Below are 16,368 nucleotides of genomic sequence, written 5' to 3'. Positions count from 1 at the left end.
TGTTTCAGGAGCCTTTGTCTGTCTAAGGTCATGAAGGTATTCTACGACGCATCAACCTGTAATTAGTTTTTGTGTGTAATGGATGGGGTCACGCCTCTTTTCTGTCTGTGATGCCCACTGTGGATAGAGAACAGACATGAATCTGTGCAAACTCACTTTGCACATGACCTGTTGTGTGAATGTTGTGCTCCTGCCCAAGTGCCCCCACGCTGGCTGAGGCGTCCTTCTAGCCAGGAACTCGGATGCCCGGCGGAGAGACATGGGGTTCCTTCCCCTAGGAAGGCCAGCCTCTTGTCTTCTGTCTGAACCAAAACTGAGATGGCACTCATGTCGTATGAGTTGGTTGGTCTCCTGGGCAGCTGTGATCTTGACCAGGACGGCAGATACTCTTGGCGACCTGGCTTATTTCACCACGGTTTCTGGGGCCAGTCTGCTGCCAGCCAGGGCTGTTAGGTGCCCACTGCCACCACATCCTGTTGTCATCCCGGGTCAGATAACACACTCTTACTACAAAGGAGGGCCCGGTGGGTCTGGGCTCCCCTCAGCATGTCCAGTTAGAAGCAGGGGATGTGGGCCTGTGTGACACGTCCCCACATTCCCTGCACCCAGGGAAGGGCCTGTACCCCCGGTGGCTCCTGCTTTCTCGTGTCCCAACTCAGCTCCACAGAGGTGGGGACCTCTTCCACATCCTCAGGGACACCCCACACTTCCCTGTTCTTCCCATGGTGCCCTACCATCCCCAGCAGGTGTGAACAGAGCTGTGTCCCCAAAGGCTTCATTCCTGGTTCTCTGCTGCAGTCCATCCATGTGTGGGGGCCTGATGTGGTCCTGGGGCAGGTTTCCTTTCCCAGGGTTTCATGCTGCGCCACCAAGCTCTAAAGCCACTCAAAGAGTTCTACCATCCTCCCTGCCTTTGTCCCCTTAAATTTTGGTGGCTTCTTGGGCCGGCCCCATTGCCGCCATGACTGTGCAGCCACCAGCCAGTCTGATGGACAGTCCAGCCTGTGGGACATGAAGCTGGTACCAGCCCACATTCACTCCAGGACACAGGTGCAGCCAGCGTGGGCTGCTCAGCTTTCCCATCAGGTGAAGTGCCGTCCTAGCCACCACTGACCACCGGACACACAGACATGGGGGGCTCATGGACGTGAGGGGCACACAGGGACCCCACTGTTGTCTCCCTGCAGCCTCTACTCAGCCCAGGCACAGCGCTCATGGGGTGCACATGCAGTCGGGTCCACAGATCGGATCCCCGGTCTCCACACGGCCCAGCCAGGAGCAGCCTTGCACGGTCGTGTGCCAGCGGCCCCTCGGCCAGCAGAAGCTCTAGGCCTGCCCGACCCGGCCCTGGTCAGTGGAGTCCGAGTGCTGCCCTCAGAGCCTCATGTGCCTTCTGGGTTTTGCTTTGTAGTGGTGACGTCTACATCTCCAATTCAAGAAATCACTTCTCACAGTGCCAGGCTCTACTGAATAAAATCTCGTGCGTAAACCCTCAGACGGAGATTGATGGGCTTCAAAACATCTGGATTGTCAAGCCTGCGGCCAAGTCCCGGGGCCGAGGTGAGTCCTGAGGCAGGATGGCCAGGTCCCCTGCCAGGGCCAGTGGGGACAGCCGCTGTGGAAGCAGAGTGGACTGGATGCTAGGGTCTGCGGGGACTCAGGGTTTGCAGGCACCCTATGGCCCCGGTCCCAGGAATGGGCACCTGAACAGGACTGGTCTCTGGGCGTCTATTCTGAGCCCCGCTAGTGAATTGGGTTGTCCCCATAATATTCCTAAGTGAAACAGGTCTACAGTTTTTTGGATCGTGGCAGCAGGCTCTTGCTAGCCTGAGTGGATGGGGACTTTTGTCTCTAGCAACAGAGGACTTTCTGTTCCTCGGGTTCATCACAAACTCACCGTGAGCCCGGGAGATCTCAGAGGTACTTCACACCGTGTCGGCTTTGCTCGTGGTGTCCGCGTGTGCAGCTTTCGTGCTTCATCTTCTAGTGTGGCCATGACCATAGTCTCTTTTTTATTCCTAATGGTGAATGCTGTGTTCTTTTTTAAAAACAAGATTTCAAGGTGGTTTTGTAATCTTACTCCTGCTTCCAAAGAATCAACTTTTGGTTGCATTTTATGTTCCTGAGAGGCATTCTTCCCCCCTTGGCTCTGACTTAAATGCTAAGCTTATTTATTTCCAATCTTTCTTGTGCAACAGTACAGCTTCATGGCTATGCAATTTCCTCTGTATGTGGCCTTAGCTGCATCTCTTCTTTATGTTATATGGTGTTCTCACTTTCCTGAGAATATAAATAGACTTATTTTTTCATTTGGATATTCTATTAGCCCCTCAAGTTATTGGAAGAATTTGTTGTTGTTGTTTTAAATTCACAAGTGGTTAATTTTTATGTGATTTTTAAAAAATCTATTAATTTGATATTATTTCATTTGGTGCTAAACATCTTTCCTCAAACATTCTCTCCCCTGGGCCTCCACCTGCTGGCCGGGGCAGTCCTGCTCCCCAGGCTCTGTCCTGAGTCGGCTTCTCCTGAGAGCAGCTCTGTCTGCTGGCAGCTCCCTCCTCCTGTCCATCAGGCTAGGCCTTCCTCCCACTCAGGTACCTGTATCCCCAGGGATGCTCCACAGATGCCTCCAACCCACCTGTTCAAAACCGAATGCACCACTCTCCGCCCAGTCACTGACTCTGCCCCTGCCTCCGTGCCCGTCTCTGCCCTTGGCTCAGGATAACTTCAGTGGTTTGTTGCTTTGTCCTAAACTTTTGTTTCAGGATGACAAGGTCTAAACTTACTATAACTGAAAAAACTGGTTGTATATTTTGTGAGGATGCTTGTGCCATTGGTGCCTCTGGGCCTCTGCAGAGGGTGCTCTTCTCTACCCTTATATCAATCAGAATAGGCCAGATTGTGCCAAGTAACAAAGAGTCCCCAGCCTCAGCGGCCCTCACTGAGACCATGAGCAGCTCTCGCCAAGTTCATCTCATGCATGTTGTCCATGGCAGGTTGGGATGACATGGGGGGACTCTGCCCATCTCAGTCCCTCCACCATCTTGTGACACTACTTGTTTCAGGGTTGTCAAAGAGGGCTGGAGGATCTGTAGGTGACATTAAATGCTGTAGCCCAGAGAGATGCACGGCATTTCTGCTCAGATGTCACTGGTCACCACTAGTCATTTGGCCTAACTTTGGGGGGTGAGCGTGAGAAATTGTAAACCCTCCAGCAAAGTTGCGGAGTGCCACATGTGGGTGAACATCAGTGCTCCCCATCCTACCCCTCCCCAGCTCCCCCATTCCTCCAGTCACTCTTGGGTGTGAAGCCTCCCTGGACCCTCGCAGCTGGCAGAGCACCCCCCACACACCCTGCCTGTTGGTTTCTCTGAGGCCCACAGAGCCGGCCTTGCTCCCTTGTTCAGCCACACGCCACACTTGCTAGCCGTCTTTTAAAAGTGCCTCTGTCCCCATCCCTGTCCCTCCCCATCCTTTTGTTGTCTCTGGAGTCGTGGGGGCCGCACAGGCTGCAGCCTTGGCCTGAGGGCAAAGCCTTCCCCACCTGCACCACCCAGCCGTGCTGCCCGCTGTGGGACCACAGCCCACAGCCCCTGGCCTCTCGCAGACATAGTGTGCATGAACCGCGTGGAGGAGATCCTGGAGCTGGTGGCCCCAGACCATCTCTCTGCCAAGGACAATAAGTGGGTGGTGCAGAAGTACATCGAGACACCACTGCTCATCTATGACACCAAGTTCGACATCAGGCAGTGGTTCCTGGTCACCGACTGGAACCCCCTGACCATCTGGTTCTACAAGGACAGCTACCTGCGGTTTTCCACACAGCGCTTCTCCCTGGACAATCTGGACAGGTCAGTAGGGGTGTCAGCTCAGCACCGCTGGGGGCGAGGGCACATGGTGCTTCCCCCAGTACCTGGAACGTGATGCCTGGTTCCACATGTACGGGGGGTGCCCAGGCCGTGTCTGGTGTCACCCACCACCATGTGAGGCTCAGATGGGGACTCTGAGGTTCTGGGTGGTTAAACGACCTGCTCTCCACGGACGGGCACAGAGTCAGCACTCTGCACTCCCACAAAGTGTGGATCTTCAGAAAACCCAGAAAGCACCTCCCTTACACTCCCTGAGTCCCGCTTCTCCGTCTGGGACACCCTCACAGGCTGATAGGAGAATCCCTGAGATTGGTCCTGAATGGGTATCGCCCAGTCTGGCACGTCCTGACAAAAAGCTGAGGACATATACATGTCCAGTCCCCAACCCCAATGTTCTGGTTTCCAGGCTCTTCTATGTACCTGCCTCTTGTTCCTTCTTTCATGTCTTACTGAGTGTAAGTTACCCACAGTCACAGGGCTGTTCTCGCCACCCAGAACCAGCTGGAAGACCCCCGGACTCATTTAAATGAAAATGACCGTGACAGGACCCAGTGCTTTATAACCTCCTAGATGTTACTGTCTATATCCTGCTTAGAACAAGGCCAGACTATAAACGAATTAATTGAAAAGTTCACAGTTCTGAACCTTTCCCAGAAGACTAGCTCGACTGGTATAAACCAGTGTGGAAACTGAGGCTCCCTTAGGTGGTCCCTTGCCAGAGGCTCCTGGTTGGTGGCCTGCGCACTGGGCTTCTGCTGTCCCCCAGGCACAGTGTGTTGGTCCCCCAAGCAGGACGGAGGGTCAGCAGGAGGGGAGCCGTCGGAGTGCGGCCTCATGCCAGGGGTGGGGTCCAGGTCCCGGGGCGGCTGGCCTGACCTGGCCTCACCTTGCAGTGCCATCCACCTGTGCAACAACTCCATTCAGAAGCACCTGAAGAACGACAAGGGCCGTAGCCCGCTTCTGCCGCAGCACAACATGTGGACCAGCAGCCGGTTCCAGGAGTACCTGCAGCAGAGGGGCCAGGGGTCCATGTGGGGCAGCGTCATCTACCCGTCCATGAAGCGGGTGGTGGCCGACACCATGCAGGTGGCCCAGGGCTGCATGGAGCCGCGCAGGAACAGCTTCGAGCTATACGGCGCAGACTTCGTGCTTGGGCGCGACTTCAGGCCCTGGCTCATTGAGATCAACTCCAGCCCCACCATGCACCCATCCACGCCTGTCACGGCCCAGCTCTGCCCACAGGTGCAGGAGGACATCATCAGCGTGGTGGTGGGTCGCAGGGACGACCGCTGCTGTGACGTCGGCAACTTCGAGCTCCTGTGGAGACAGGTAGGGGTGCTGGGGTGTGTGTGGGGGGGTGCTGGGGTGTGTGTATGGGGGTGCTGGGGTGTGTGTGTGGGGGGTGCTGGGGTGTGTGTATGGGGGTGCTGGGGTGTGTGTGTGGGGGTGCTGGGGTGTGTGTATGGGGGTGCTGGGGTGTGTGTATGGGGGTGCTGGGGTGTGTGTATGGGGGTGCTGGGGTGTGTGTGTGGGGGTGCTGGGGGTGTGTGGGGGGTGCTGGGGTGTGTGTGGGGTGCTGGGGTGTGTGGGGGTGCTGGGGTGTGTGGTGCTGGGGTGTGTGGGGTGCTGGGGTGTGTGTGGGGGTGCTGGGGTGTGTGTGTGGGGTGCTGGGGTGTGTGGGGGTGCTGGGGTGTGTGTGGGGTGTGTGGGGGGTGCTGGGGGTGCTGGGGTGTGGGGGTGCTGGGGTGTGTGTGGGGGTGTGCTGGGGGTGTGTGTGGGGGGTGCTGGGGTGTGGGGGGTGCTGGGGTGTGTGGGGGGTGCTGGGGTGTGGGGGGTGCTGGGGTGTGTGGGGGTGCTGGGGTGTGGGGGTGCTGGGGGTGCTGGGGTGTGTGTGTGTGGGGGTGCTGGGGCAGTGCTGGGGTATGTGTGTAGGGGTGCTAGGGGTGTGTGGGGGTGCTGGGGGGGAACTGAGCTTAGGGGGAGTCGGGAACACCTGTGCCTCCTGCCCAGGGAAGTGGCACAAACCCCAGCCCTGCCTGACAGGGAGGACCACTATCCCGTCCTCAGGCCCCATGTCCCAAGGGCCTGGTGCCTCCCAGGGGCCACCTCCTGCGAACAGGGTGAAGGGGTCACTCCAGACTCCCCGGGGCCGCCCCGCCTTCCTCCTAGTTCTGCCCAGCCCCCACGTCTGTGGCCACCAGGCAGGGGGCCCCCTGATTTGGGCTGGCAGGATGTCCATGGCTTCCAGGTCCTTGTAGGCTGTTCCTCTGTGGATGTGTAGCATCCTCCTCCTTCTCCTCAGTGAAAACTATGCCCTCTTTCAAGGGTCTTTCCAGGGGTCTGCTCCCCGCAGACAGCCTTTCTGCAAGGCCGGGGGCCAGGCTGGGTGACCTTGGCTCTGTGGGTGGGACCCTGCACCAGGCTGCCATGGAAGAGCGACCCGGTGGGCAGCCCAGCTGTCGGGAAGGGTGGCCGATGCTTGTCTTTGAGGCCTTAGCCTGGCCACCAGGCTGGGCCCTGCGAGGGGCCGGTCCTGTGCCCCTAACCTCACCCACCCCTCCTCAGCCTGCTGTGGGGCTGCCACCATCCCATGGGCCCAACCTCTGTGTGGAAGGCCTCAGTGTGAGGAAAGCCAGGAAGCACATGCCTCCCATTTCCAGCTTTAAGTTTCCATCTTCGGTCTTGGACATTCAGCCACCAAAAGTGAGGTGTCCCTTGGCCTCACCAGGCCCAACGCCAGAACCCTCACAGACGTCTGCCCAGCAAGACGTGAAACTGAAAGACGCTAAGGTCCTCTCATGCTCCTTGCCCAAGCCCTTGAAGAGGCCAGCCGTGAGAAGCTGCAAAGTCAAGTCCATCCACGCTGAGTCTGGCGGGAGGGTAGAGCACCCCGCCTGTGACTTTCAACATGTGGACAATAAGGCCGCGAAAACGGGTCTCACCAAAGCCAGGTGCGACAGACACGCAGATACAAGCGGATTTAAGGAGCACTCACTGCTGTCCATGCTTCCGAGCATTGGGACAATGGAGGGCACACTCTGTCAGCCAGCCCGGCCATCAGGTAACTGGGGAGCTGGGCCTGTCCCCTGCCCTGTCGGCTTGGGCTCGTCCTGCAGGGCCAGGCAGGGCCTTTGGCGGTGCAAGGAGCTGGTGGGGGTGGGGCACCCTGGGCCTGGCCTGGACCCAGCCAGGTTGTCAGGATAGTGGGGGTCCTGCCACCCCAGTTCCAGGGGCTGGCTGAGCACCAGGGTACCCTCTGCAGGAGCAGGTGGGTGACAGCCTTTGTCTTGCTGTCTCATGGGATGTAGTGTGAGTGGGGGGGTTGAAATCGAGATTTGAACAGCGCCAAGTGCCACGGGCAGGCGGGCCAGCAATCACTGGGCTGTTGTGTTTGGTTTCCTGAGGTCTGATGGAGCTGACCACGCATGGCCTGGGGGCCGGGCCTGGGCCGGGAGCACAGGGAGACGGGGTGGGGCAGCCTGAGTCCTGGGGATGGCCGGGTGCTGTCTGCACCCCACTGCTTTCAGTAGTGGCCCAGAGAGTACGTGTGATGGAAAGTCACGGGTCAGGCCCATGTCCCGCCTTGCTCTGCCCCGTGGCCCTCACCTCCCCAGACATACCTGGACCTGCCGTTCCCACTGCCTGCCCCGGGGTCTCTCTGGGTCTCTCTCTGCCCCTCTCTGGCCCCAGCACCAGCAGCACCTTTGCCCATCTGTCCATCTGTCTGCTGGGCATCTGTCTCCCCCAGATCGTAAGCTTCTGAGGGCTGTGATGGCACAGAGCGTGTGCTCAGCAAATGTCTGTAGGACAAACACACATGTGGATCGCTGCCCAGTCCTGCCAGTGCTGTCTGCCCTCCTCTCCCCATGCCCCTCTGTCACCAAGGCCCATCAGCCCCACCCCTTAGCAACTCGCCTCTGGAAATCTGGGTGATTTCCAGATCTTCCACTATTTTGAGGAAGTGTCTCCTCTTCCATGGTATACTGTGCTGCTCTCAACAGGCAGACGCTTTCCTGGAGGGACCTGCCCACCGGCCAGATGCACACAGCTCATTAGCTGTTCTAACAAAGCTCCAGACTTGGCGGCTTGTCGCGTCCCGCGTGACAAGAGTTGTGGGGAGCGAGGAGGGCGGCGCAGAGTTAAGAAAAGACAGTAGTCATGAATAGAGTTTAAGCAGACCAAGGGACCCCCAATCTCAAGGACTGGAAGCCCCAATAGAGCCTTGCATCAGCTTTAATTAGTTTAGTGGGGAAGTAAAGGAGATAAAGCTGGTCAATCTCAAGGTCTGTGAATCCCACACATCATAATAGGAACCCATTCAAGTCAATCACCCTTGCCTGCAGGCAGCCCAAGGGACAAAACCTATATGCATATGAATAGATGGAGAGCACATCATTGAATCACTTCCCTTGCAGGTTTTGGAAAGGAATGCAGCCACAGAGGCTGAGGCTTTCCTTCGCCTGAGGAAGGTGGGGGCTGTGCCCACCTCTGTGAACCGCGTGGGTTCTCCTGTTGGTCCCCACGCCACTGCGTCTGGCTTGAGTTGTTCCTTCCATGAGGAATCTTACTTGTCATTGACTGTCCAGTCATCTTTCTGGGACCAAACAGGGAGGCATAAGGTGCAAACACAGAGGTTTAGCAAAGTCCCTGAAAGGATCCATGTTACAAACTCTCCTTTCTTTGGGGGCAGATACAAGGAAATAAATGGTTAAGCTGCTGCATAGCGACAGCGGCTTAAACAACAGAACCGACTCCCTCCCAGTGCCTGCGGCCAGCATTCCAGGGGGGCAGGAACTGCTCTGCCACAGGCTGTGGGGAGCAGTCTTCTTCTCTTCCTGCTTCTGCTGACTGCTGGCAACCCCTGGCGTCCCTTGGCTTATAGACGCACCCCCAACCTGTCCGTGTCCCAGTCTCCCTCTTATAAGGCCACCGTTGTTGGATCAGTCCCCCCCCAGGTGCCCTCTTCTTAACTTGATTACATCCTCAGAGACCCTATTTCACAGATTCCGAGTGGACTTGAATTTGGTGGAGGTGATGAGACGGTTCCACCAGTGCCCTGGGTATTGTAAGTGTGGCCAGAAGGATCGCAGCAGGTGGCGTCCGTGGACATCCGATGTTTGCCTCTGGAGAGAGAGAGAGAGAGAGAGAGAGAGAGAGAGCGCGCTCACCTACATGTTTGTACTTGCCAGTAAAATGGCCCATTTTCAGACGTATGATGGCCACTTAGGTGTCCTGTCCTGGAAAGTACCCTCTCAAGTCTTTTGTCCAGTTGTCCTTAGAGTCATGGCTCTCTTTCTTGTTGATTTGTGAGAGTTCTGTGTGTTCTGGATTCTCTTTCAGTTGATTTGCCTCACAAATGCTGTCTCCCACTTTATGATTTGTTTTTTCGTTCCTTTACGGTGTCTTTTGATGTAAAGCAACCTTAATTTTAATAAACTCAATTTGGGCAGCCTTTGCCTCTGTGGTTGGTGATTTCTGTGGCTGGTGTTGTTACCTGAGGTTGTGAAGATCATCTCCAGTGGTGTCTTCTAGAAGCACTGCTCATACATTTTGGTCTTGAATGCTCCAAGAATTGATTTGGCAAGTGCTGTGAGACATGGCTGCCCAACAGGCCCCCATCGGGAAGCTCCGCCTCCACTCTGCTGGCCACCGCTCCCGTGTGGTGGTGTCTCTGCCCTTCCTGGTCAGCTCCCTTGGTCTGTCCATCTGCTCTGGGCCAGTGCCACATGTTTCCATTTCTGTCACTTTGCAGGGTGTCTTGGCACTGCTCAGGCAAGACCCACAAGCTTGTTTTTCTTGTTTGGAAATGACTTGGCCATTCTCGACCCCCCTGTACTTCCATAAAGTTGTAGGATCAGACTGTCAAGATCCACCAAAAAATAAGTAAATAAAAATTAAAAGGTTTTTATTGAGATCGAGTTAAATTCATGTATCAGTTTGGGGAGAACGGATTTATTTATATTATTGAGTCTTACATGGTATATCTCTTCATTTCCTTATCCTAGAATGTCTTTCAATAAACTCCTAGAATTTTCTTTATAATTGTCTTGCACTTTCTTGGTTAGATTTAGATCGATGTGTGTTTTATCTTTTATTCTGTTATAAATAATATCAACTTTTTAGTTTTTCTACAAATTGTGGCTGGATGATAGAAATGAAATTGATTTTGTGAAAATATTTTTTAATCCAATGATCCAGCTACCATTTCTATTGATTCTAATAACATATTTGAAGATTCTTTCGGGTTTTTCACATACACAATTTTATCATCTGATGAACTTTTTCCTGGCATTCATTATATCTTTTATTCATTTTATTTATTTCATTTCATTTCATCATTTCATTTCATTTCACTGTTCAGGGCCTTCCTTCATTCCATTCTTTTTTCTCATCTCATTGGATCTCAGATATATATACTCCGATTAATCATAATCCTTGATTCATGACAGTTTGTTTGTCCTTGCATGGCCCACTTTTATTTAGTTTTAATAATGTACTTAGAACCTGCAAACAGTGACCTGTATGCACCCCTCCCATCAGGCCACTCCATCTCCTTGCATCTCCCCCTGAAGTAACTGTTACCCTTTCTTACTTTTTAACCGTTATCCTTAATCCCATACTTATCATACCCTTGCTTTCCTTTTTGATGAGTTTTCTTGCATCTATGTGTACTCTTTAAAAGATTTTTAATTTTAGCCATTTTTTAAAAGAAGGCCATCAAACATTTTCACTAAATATCAAGTTGCTAAAATCTATCTATATTGCTACAAGTCACTGTAGCTCGCTTCTTTGTGTGAGAATTTCCCCATTATTGATCCACTTTCCTGTGGTTGTGCATTTAGATTGCTTCCAGGGTCTGCTTTGTGAGCTGCGCCGCTAAGAATGTTCTCACACGTGTCTCTTGTGTACACGTGCCAACGTTTCCTGTGAGTAGAAGCCTAGGGATGGGATTGCAAGCTCACGGCACATGTGAGCGCTCAGTTTCAGGAGATGACAACCAACTGGTTTCCAAAGTGCTTGAAACAATTTCTGCTCTCACCACGCAGGTGGGAGGGATTGCACAGATCCACAGAATCATCAACACTTCGAGTCATCAGACTTTCTAATTTTCACCAAATGGATTTAAGAATGTATCTTGTAGTGATCTTGATTTGCGTTTCTCTGATTATGTTAAACATCTCAGTATGTGTTTGTTGGTTATGTAAATTACCTCTTCTGGAAATGTCTTTTCATGTTTTTTGCCTGTTTTATGGGGTTATTTGTGCTCAGAGTTACTGGGAGTAACTATTGTGAATTGTGATTTGTGTTTCCCATTTTTAACAGGCATATTTTGATGAAGAAATAAAAAAAGACCGTGAATTTTAATGTGACCAAAATTATCAGACTGTTTTAGTCAGTGCTATTTTTGTCTTAAGAAAATTTTCCTTCCCTGAAGTTTAAAAGATTATCTGCCTCCATTTATTGCTAAGAGTTTCAAATTTTGTTTTTGGCATGTGAGTCCTAATCCATCTGAAGTTGATTTTTGCATATGGTGGGAGGTAAGATTCAAATGTTATCCTTGTCCTTTTGGAGAGCAATTTTTTTCAGTTATATATTGAAAAGTCCCTTTCTCCCCTTCCCATGAACTGATATCCCACTTGTGTACATGTGGAGGTCTGTTTCTGGACCATCTGGTCTGTTCCACTGGTATAGTTTCATCTCCTGCACCCATGACAAGCTGTCTTAATATTGGGTGGGGTAAGTTGACTCTCTCTGCTCATCCTCCTCATGGTCCTGGTCCTTCTTGGCCTCATTCCTGTCTGTACAAATGTCATAATTGTCTTTATCAAGTTCCACAGAAATTCCTACTGAGATTTTGGTTGGATTTCCATTGAATCCACAGATCCATTTTGGGGGAATTAACTAATGAAATCATATCTTCCTACCTATGAGCATGGTATATTTCTCCATTTATTTAAATCTTTAAATTTTATAATTTTCACTTTCTTTATCTGAAAAAAATTTTTTTCCTAATTTTCCCAATAGAGATGCTATACATTTTTAATTAGATTTATTCTTAGTTACTTGATGTTCTGATACTACTGCCCATGTTGTCATCTCTGACTTTTCTCATTGTTTCTGCTGGTGTATAAATTGCAGCTGACTCTTACATGTCAATCTTCTGTACAACCATATTTCTAAACTCTCTCATTATTCCTAAATATTTGTATATTCTTTTGAGTTTTCTACAAACAGCCTTCTGCCTTCCACTCCAGCCTGGTTGCCTCTAATGCCTTTGTCTTGTTTTACTGTCCTGGCTAGAACTGCCTATGCAATGTCGGGCACCATTGTTGAGCTCCCCATTTTAAAGGGACTGTTTCTAACCTTTCCTCATTTAGAATGTCATTTGTTCTAGGTCTTTATAAAGATATAGGTATGATATATAGATATAAATGTATAGACTCTCTAGCATATTAAGTTTCTTTTAATCCTTACCAAGGATTCTTATTATAAATGTGTAGTGGATTTTCTCAAGAACTTTTTTGCATCTGAGGCTATCATCACCTTTTATTCATTTGTACTATTAAAGTGGTGAATAATATCAATCAATTTTTGATCGTTAAACCAACCTTGCATTCCAGGACTGAATCCAACTTGATGTTGGGTTTGCTATATGGCTGGATTTACTTTCTTGGATGTCGTTAAAATTCATTCTCAACCACATTGACTCATTCATTCTCCTGTTGGTAAACATTTATGTTGTTTCTCGTTCAGACTATGCCAAACAGTGCTGCTAAGAACATTCTTGACTTTGGTAAATATGTGTACACCTTTCTCTTGCAATGCAGTTGCTGGGTCATGCACTCAGCTTTGGTAGACACTCCTAAGGAATTCCCACGGTGACTGTGCCAGTGTCCCTCCCACCACAATGTGCAAGTGTCCCCGTTGCTCCATACTCTTGTCAACACTAGATATTATCTGTATTTTATTTTAGCCATTCTAGTAGTGACTTGTAGTAGTTCTGGATACAAGTCCTTTGGTGGGTATAGGTATTAAAAGTGTCTCTTCATTCTGTGATTTGTCTTTCATGCTCTTAATCACATCTTTTGATACACATAAATGATTAATTTCAGTATATTTCAATATTAATTTTTTCTTTTATGATTAGCACTTTTGTTTTCCGTTTGAGAAATTTTTGTCTATCTCAAAGTCCTAAAAATTGCACTTCCGTTTTCTTATAAATATATTTTTCTAAACGTATCCATATTAGTTGTAGTGTTTGACCTTCACATGTAGATCTGTATTGCATCAGGAATTGTTTTAGTGTCTGGTGTGATGTTAAGAGTCATTATGTTTCTATATTGAAGACACTGTGCTTCCCTCACTGTGCTGTACCATTATCATAAAACAGGTGACTGCATATATGATGTTCGCTGTTTGGACTTGACTCTGTTCCAGTTGTCTGTCTGCCTTTATTTTTCATGTTTCTGCAGCAATAATGCTACAAAACAGCCCCTTTGCCAACCTCAGTGGTACTTCTTCAACAAGTGTTTATGTCTCACATGTCTTCTGGTCGGCTGCAGCACTGTTGGGTGCTCCTGGGAAATGATGAGCGGGGCTCCAGGCTGCAGGTGGGGTTCAGATCTGCCCCATGTGTGTCCTTGTTCTGGGACCAGTGGACCCCCAGGGTGTCTTCTTCACGTGGCAGATGGTGTAAAGACAAGAGACAAGCCAAGCCATGCCCGTGCACAAAGGCTTCTACTCCCATGACATCTGCACACATCCCACTGGCCAAACTCAAGTCAGTGGGTGAAGAACGACACACTGCAGCTGGCGGGGAGAGGAGGAATGTGTTCTTAACAATAACCAACTATGTGACAATCCAATCTGTTGATCACCAGTATTCACTTACCTGTGACAAACAAAATACACTTACAGCCCCAGCTCCAAAAGCCTGCTCAGTCCCAGCACAGGCTCCAGGTCCAGGATTCCACACCATCCCTCTTCCGCTGAATAACTACAAGCCAGAAAGACAGGTTGTCCAGTCTGGGATCCTTCCTTAGAAAGTATTAACTTAGCCTGTGGAAGCTGGCAGAAGACACGAGACTCCTGGGGCAGAGATGAAGGACTGTATCACTGATGGCCCAGCATAAGCATCAGCATGTGTGTGTCAGCTCCACAGTGGTGACACACTGTGGCCCAGGTGGACCGAATACATACAATGAGCTCAGGGAACTCACTGTTTCTCCAGTAAGCAGTGTCCTGGAGGGAGACATTACTTTGCCACGATCAATGGCCCAGGTGAAGGGTGGCTGGGGCCTTGCTGTACCTGGAAAGACTGAAGGAGCACATGAGACCTGAGGAGGACCTCTCCCGTATGATCCACCTGAGTGCACACACATGCTCACACACATGCACACATGCTCACACACGCATGCTCTCACATGCACACATGCTCACACATGCTCTCACACACATGCTCTCACACACATGCTCTCACACACGCTCACACACATGCTCTCACACACACATGCTCTCACACAATGCTCTCACACGCACACGATGTTCACACATACACATGCTCACATACACATGCTCACACACACATGCTGTCACATGCACACATGCTCACACACATGCACACACGCTCACACGCATGCTCTCACGTGCACACATGCTCAACACACACATGCTCTCTCACACACATACTCTCACACATATGCGCTCACACGCACACATGCTCACACACACATGCTCTCACACAATGCTCTCACACGCACACAATGTTCACACATACACATGCTCACATACACATGCTCACACACATGCTGTCACACGCACACATGCTCACACACATGCTGTCACGCACACATGCTCACACACATGCTCTCACACGCACACATGCTCTCACACATGCTCTCACACGCACACATGCTCACACACTGCTCTCACACGCACACATGCTCACACATGCTCTCACACACATGCTCTCACACACATGCTCTCACACAATGCTCTCACACAATGCTCTCACACGCACACGATGTTCACACACATGCTCACATACATGCTGTCACACGCACACATGCTCACACACATGCTGTCACACGGACACATGCTCACACACATGCTCTCATGCACACATGCTCACACATGCTGACACACATGCTCACACACACAATACTCACATGCTCACACGTGCGCACACGTGCACACACCGCATGGTAGAATAGGATGGGGAGCTGGTCCACGGCACTCTGCGATCCCACAGGCAAACCCTCAGCCCCTCTCAGGGGCAGGCTCTGTGCTGTTGTTATTGGAGAGTGGACTCTTCTTGGCGCGGTGTCCAGGCTCTTGGCGTCTCGAGCAAAGAATTGAACAAGGCACAGAAATAAAGTGGTGAAAAAGGAGTATATTAAAAAAGATAGTACACTCCAAAGAGATAGGAGAGGACCCGAGCAGAGAAAATGGCTCAAGGCTATTATCAAAAGAAAAAGTACACTCCAAAGGGTTTGGAGTGGGCCCCTGAGCAAAAGCAAGGTTCAAAGTTGCTGACCGGCGAGGACTTGGAGTTTTCATCCCTTTTTTTTTTTTAGAATGTGCTGTTCCTTTCCGGGTGTCGGACCACTTGATTGACACCTGTGATTGACAAGAGAGTATTATCTCCTCTTTTTATACTGTGCATGTTCCTTCCCAGAATTCAGTCTGTTATAATTATATTAATGAACTTCCCGGCATATGTATGATATTGTAATGATGGTATAATGAGGCCCAGGTGAAATGAAGGTAGTTGTGGACTTTACTGCACAGGTTTCAGTGGCTGGTTTAATCTAGTTGGGTATTTTGTACCCGTTTGTTCCTCATATGGTGTCATGCAGGGTGTCATGCAGGGTCTCAGCTCCTGCTCCCCACACAAGAACGCAGGACACCGTGAGGCCTAAAAGGAACACCTACGGAGCCATAGGTAGGGGAGTCACACCACTATATTCTCGCTGGCGGCTGGGTTGGAGACACAGGAGGCAGGAGCCACACGATCCGCAACCCGCCATCCACTTCTCTGCCAAGCAACCCCACTTGCTAGCTGCAGTCCACGCTTGCTAGTGTAGCCACGGCAGTTATATCAGTGGCTAATGGCTAACCAGTAGCAGCTGATGGCCAACTAGTCACAGCTGATGGCCATCTACCTTTCCTCATGAGGCCGAGCCAGCACCTTTCCTCGTGAGGCCGAGAGCCTGGAAACTGCTCTCTGGGGCTCTGTCCCCACATAGGGGTAGATAATTACAATGAAAAGGGGACGTTTTGGGCAGAGAGGGGAGGTCTTTTGGGCGGTTGGTCACATTCTGTGGATTATGCAGGAACGCAGAGACCCGATGCCTGTCTCTAACTGCCTGCCTTGTTCTCCCTTTGAGAGACGTGATCCCCATAAAATCTCTATGGGAAGTTAAGGGAGAGAAGGTCTTTTCTTCTGTATCTGCTTCCTGCTGGGCAGGGGCGTAGAGCTGTCCCCACCCACCTA

At 50.9% G+C, this 16,368-nt stretch overlaps 1 protein-coding gene across 3 annotated transcripts in view; it reads left to right on the top strand.

Moving 5' to 3' along the window:
• TTLL8 (tubulin tyrosine ligase like 8) overlaps positions 1-16,368 on the top strand; it is a 46,706-nt gene that overhangs the window by 23,114 nt on the left and 7,224 nt on the right. For all 3 annotated transcript variants that reach the window (XM_074326626.1, XM_074326625.1, XM_074326624.1), the window contains exons 10-13: positions 1,412-1,560; positions 3,611-3,854; positions 4,766-5,201; positions 6,438-6,933. In XM_074326626.1, the coding sequence (XP_074182727.1) occupies positions 1,412-1,560; positions 3,611-3,854; positions 4,766-5,201; positions 6,438-6,933 (1,325 nt within the window). The remainder of the gene's footprint in view (positions 1-1,411; positions 1,561-3,610; positions 3,855-4,765; positions 5,202-6,437; positions 6,934-16,368) is intronic.

Source organism: Rhinolophus sinicus, linkage group LG02 (genome assembly GCF_036562045.2).
Source record: "Rhinolophus sinicus isolate RSC01 linkage group LG02, ASM3656204v1, whole genome shotgun sequence".
Taxonomy (NCBI): Eukaryota; Metazoa; Chordata; class Mammalia; order Chiroptera; family Rhinolophidae; genus Rhinolophus; species Rhinolophus sinicus.
Note: the sequence above shows the minus strand (reverse complement) of the source record. Positions and strands in the feature narration are given on the sequence as shown.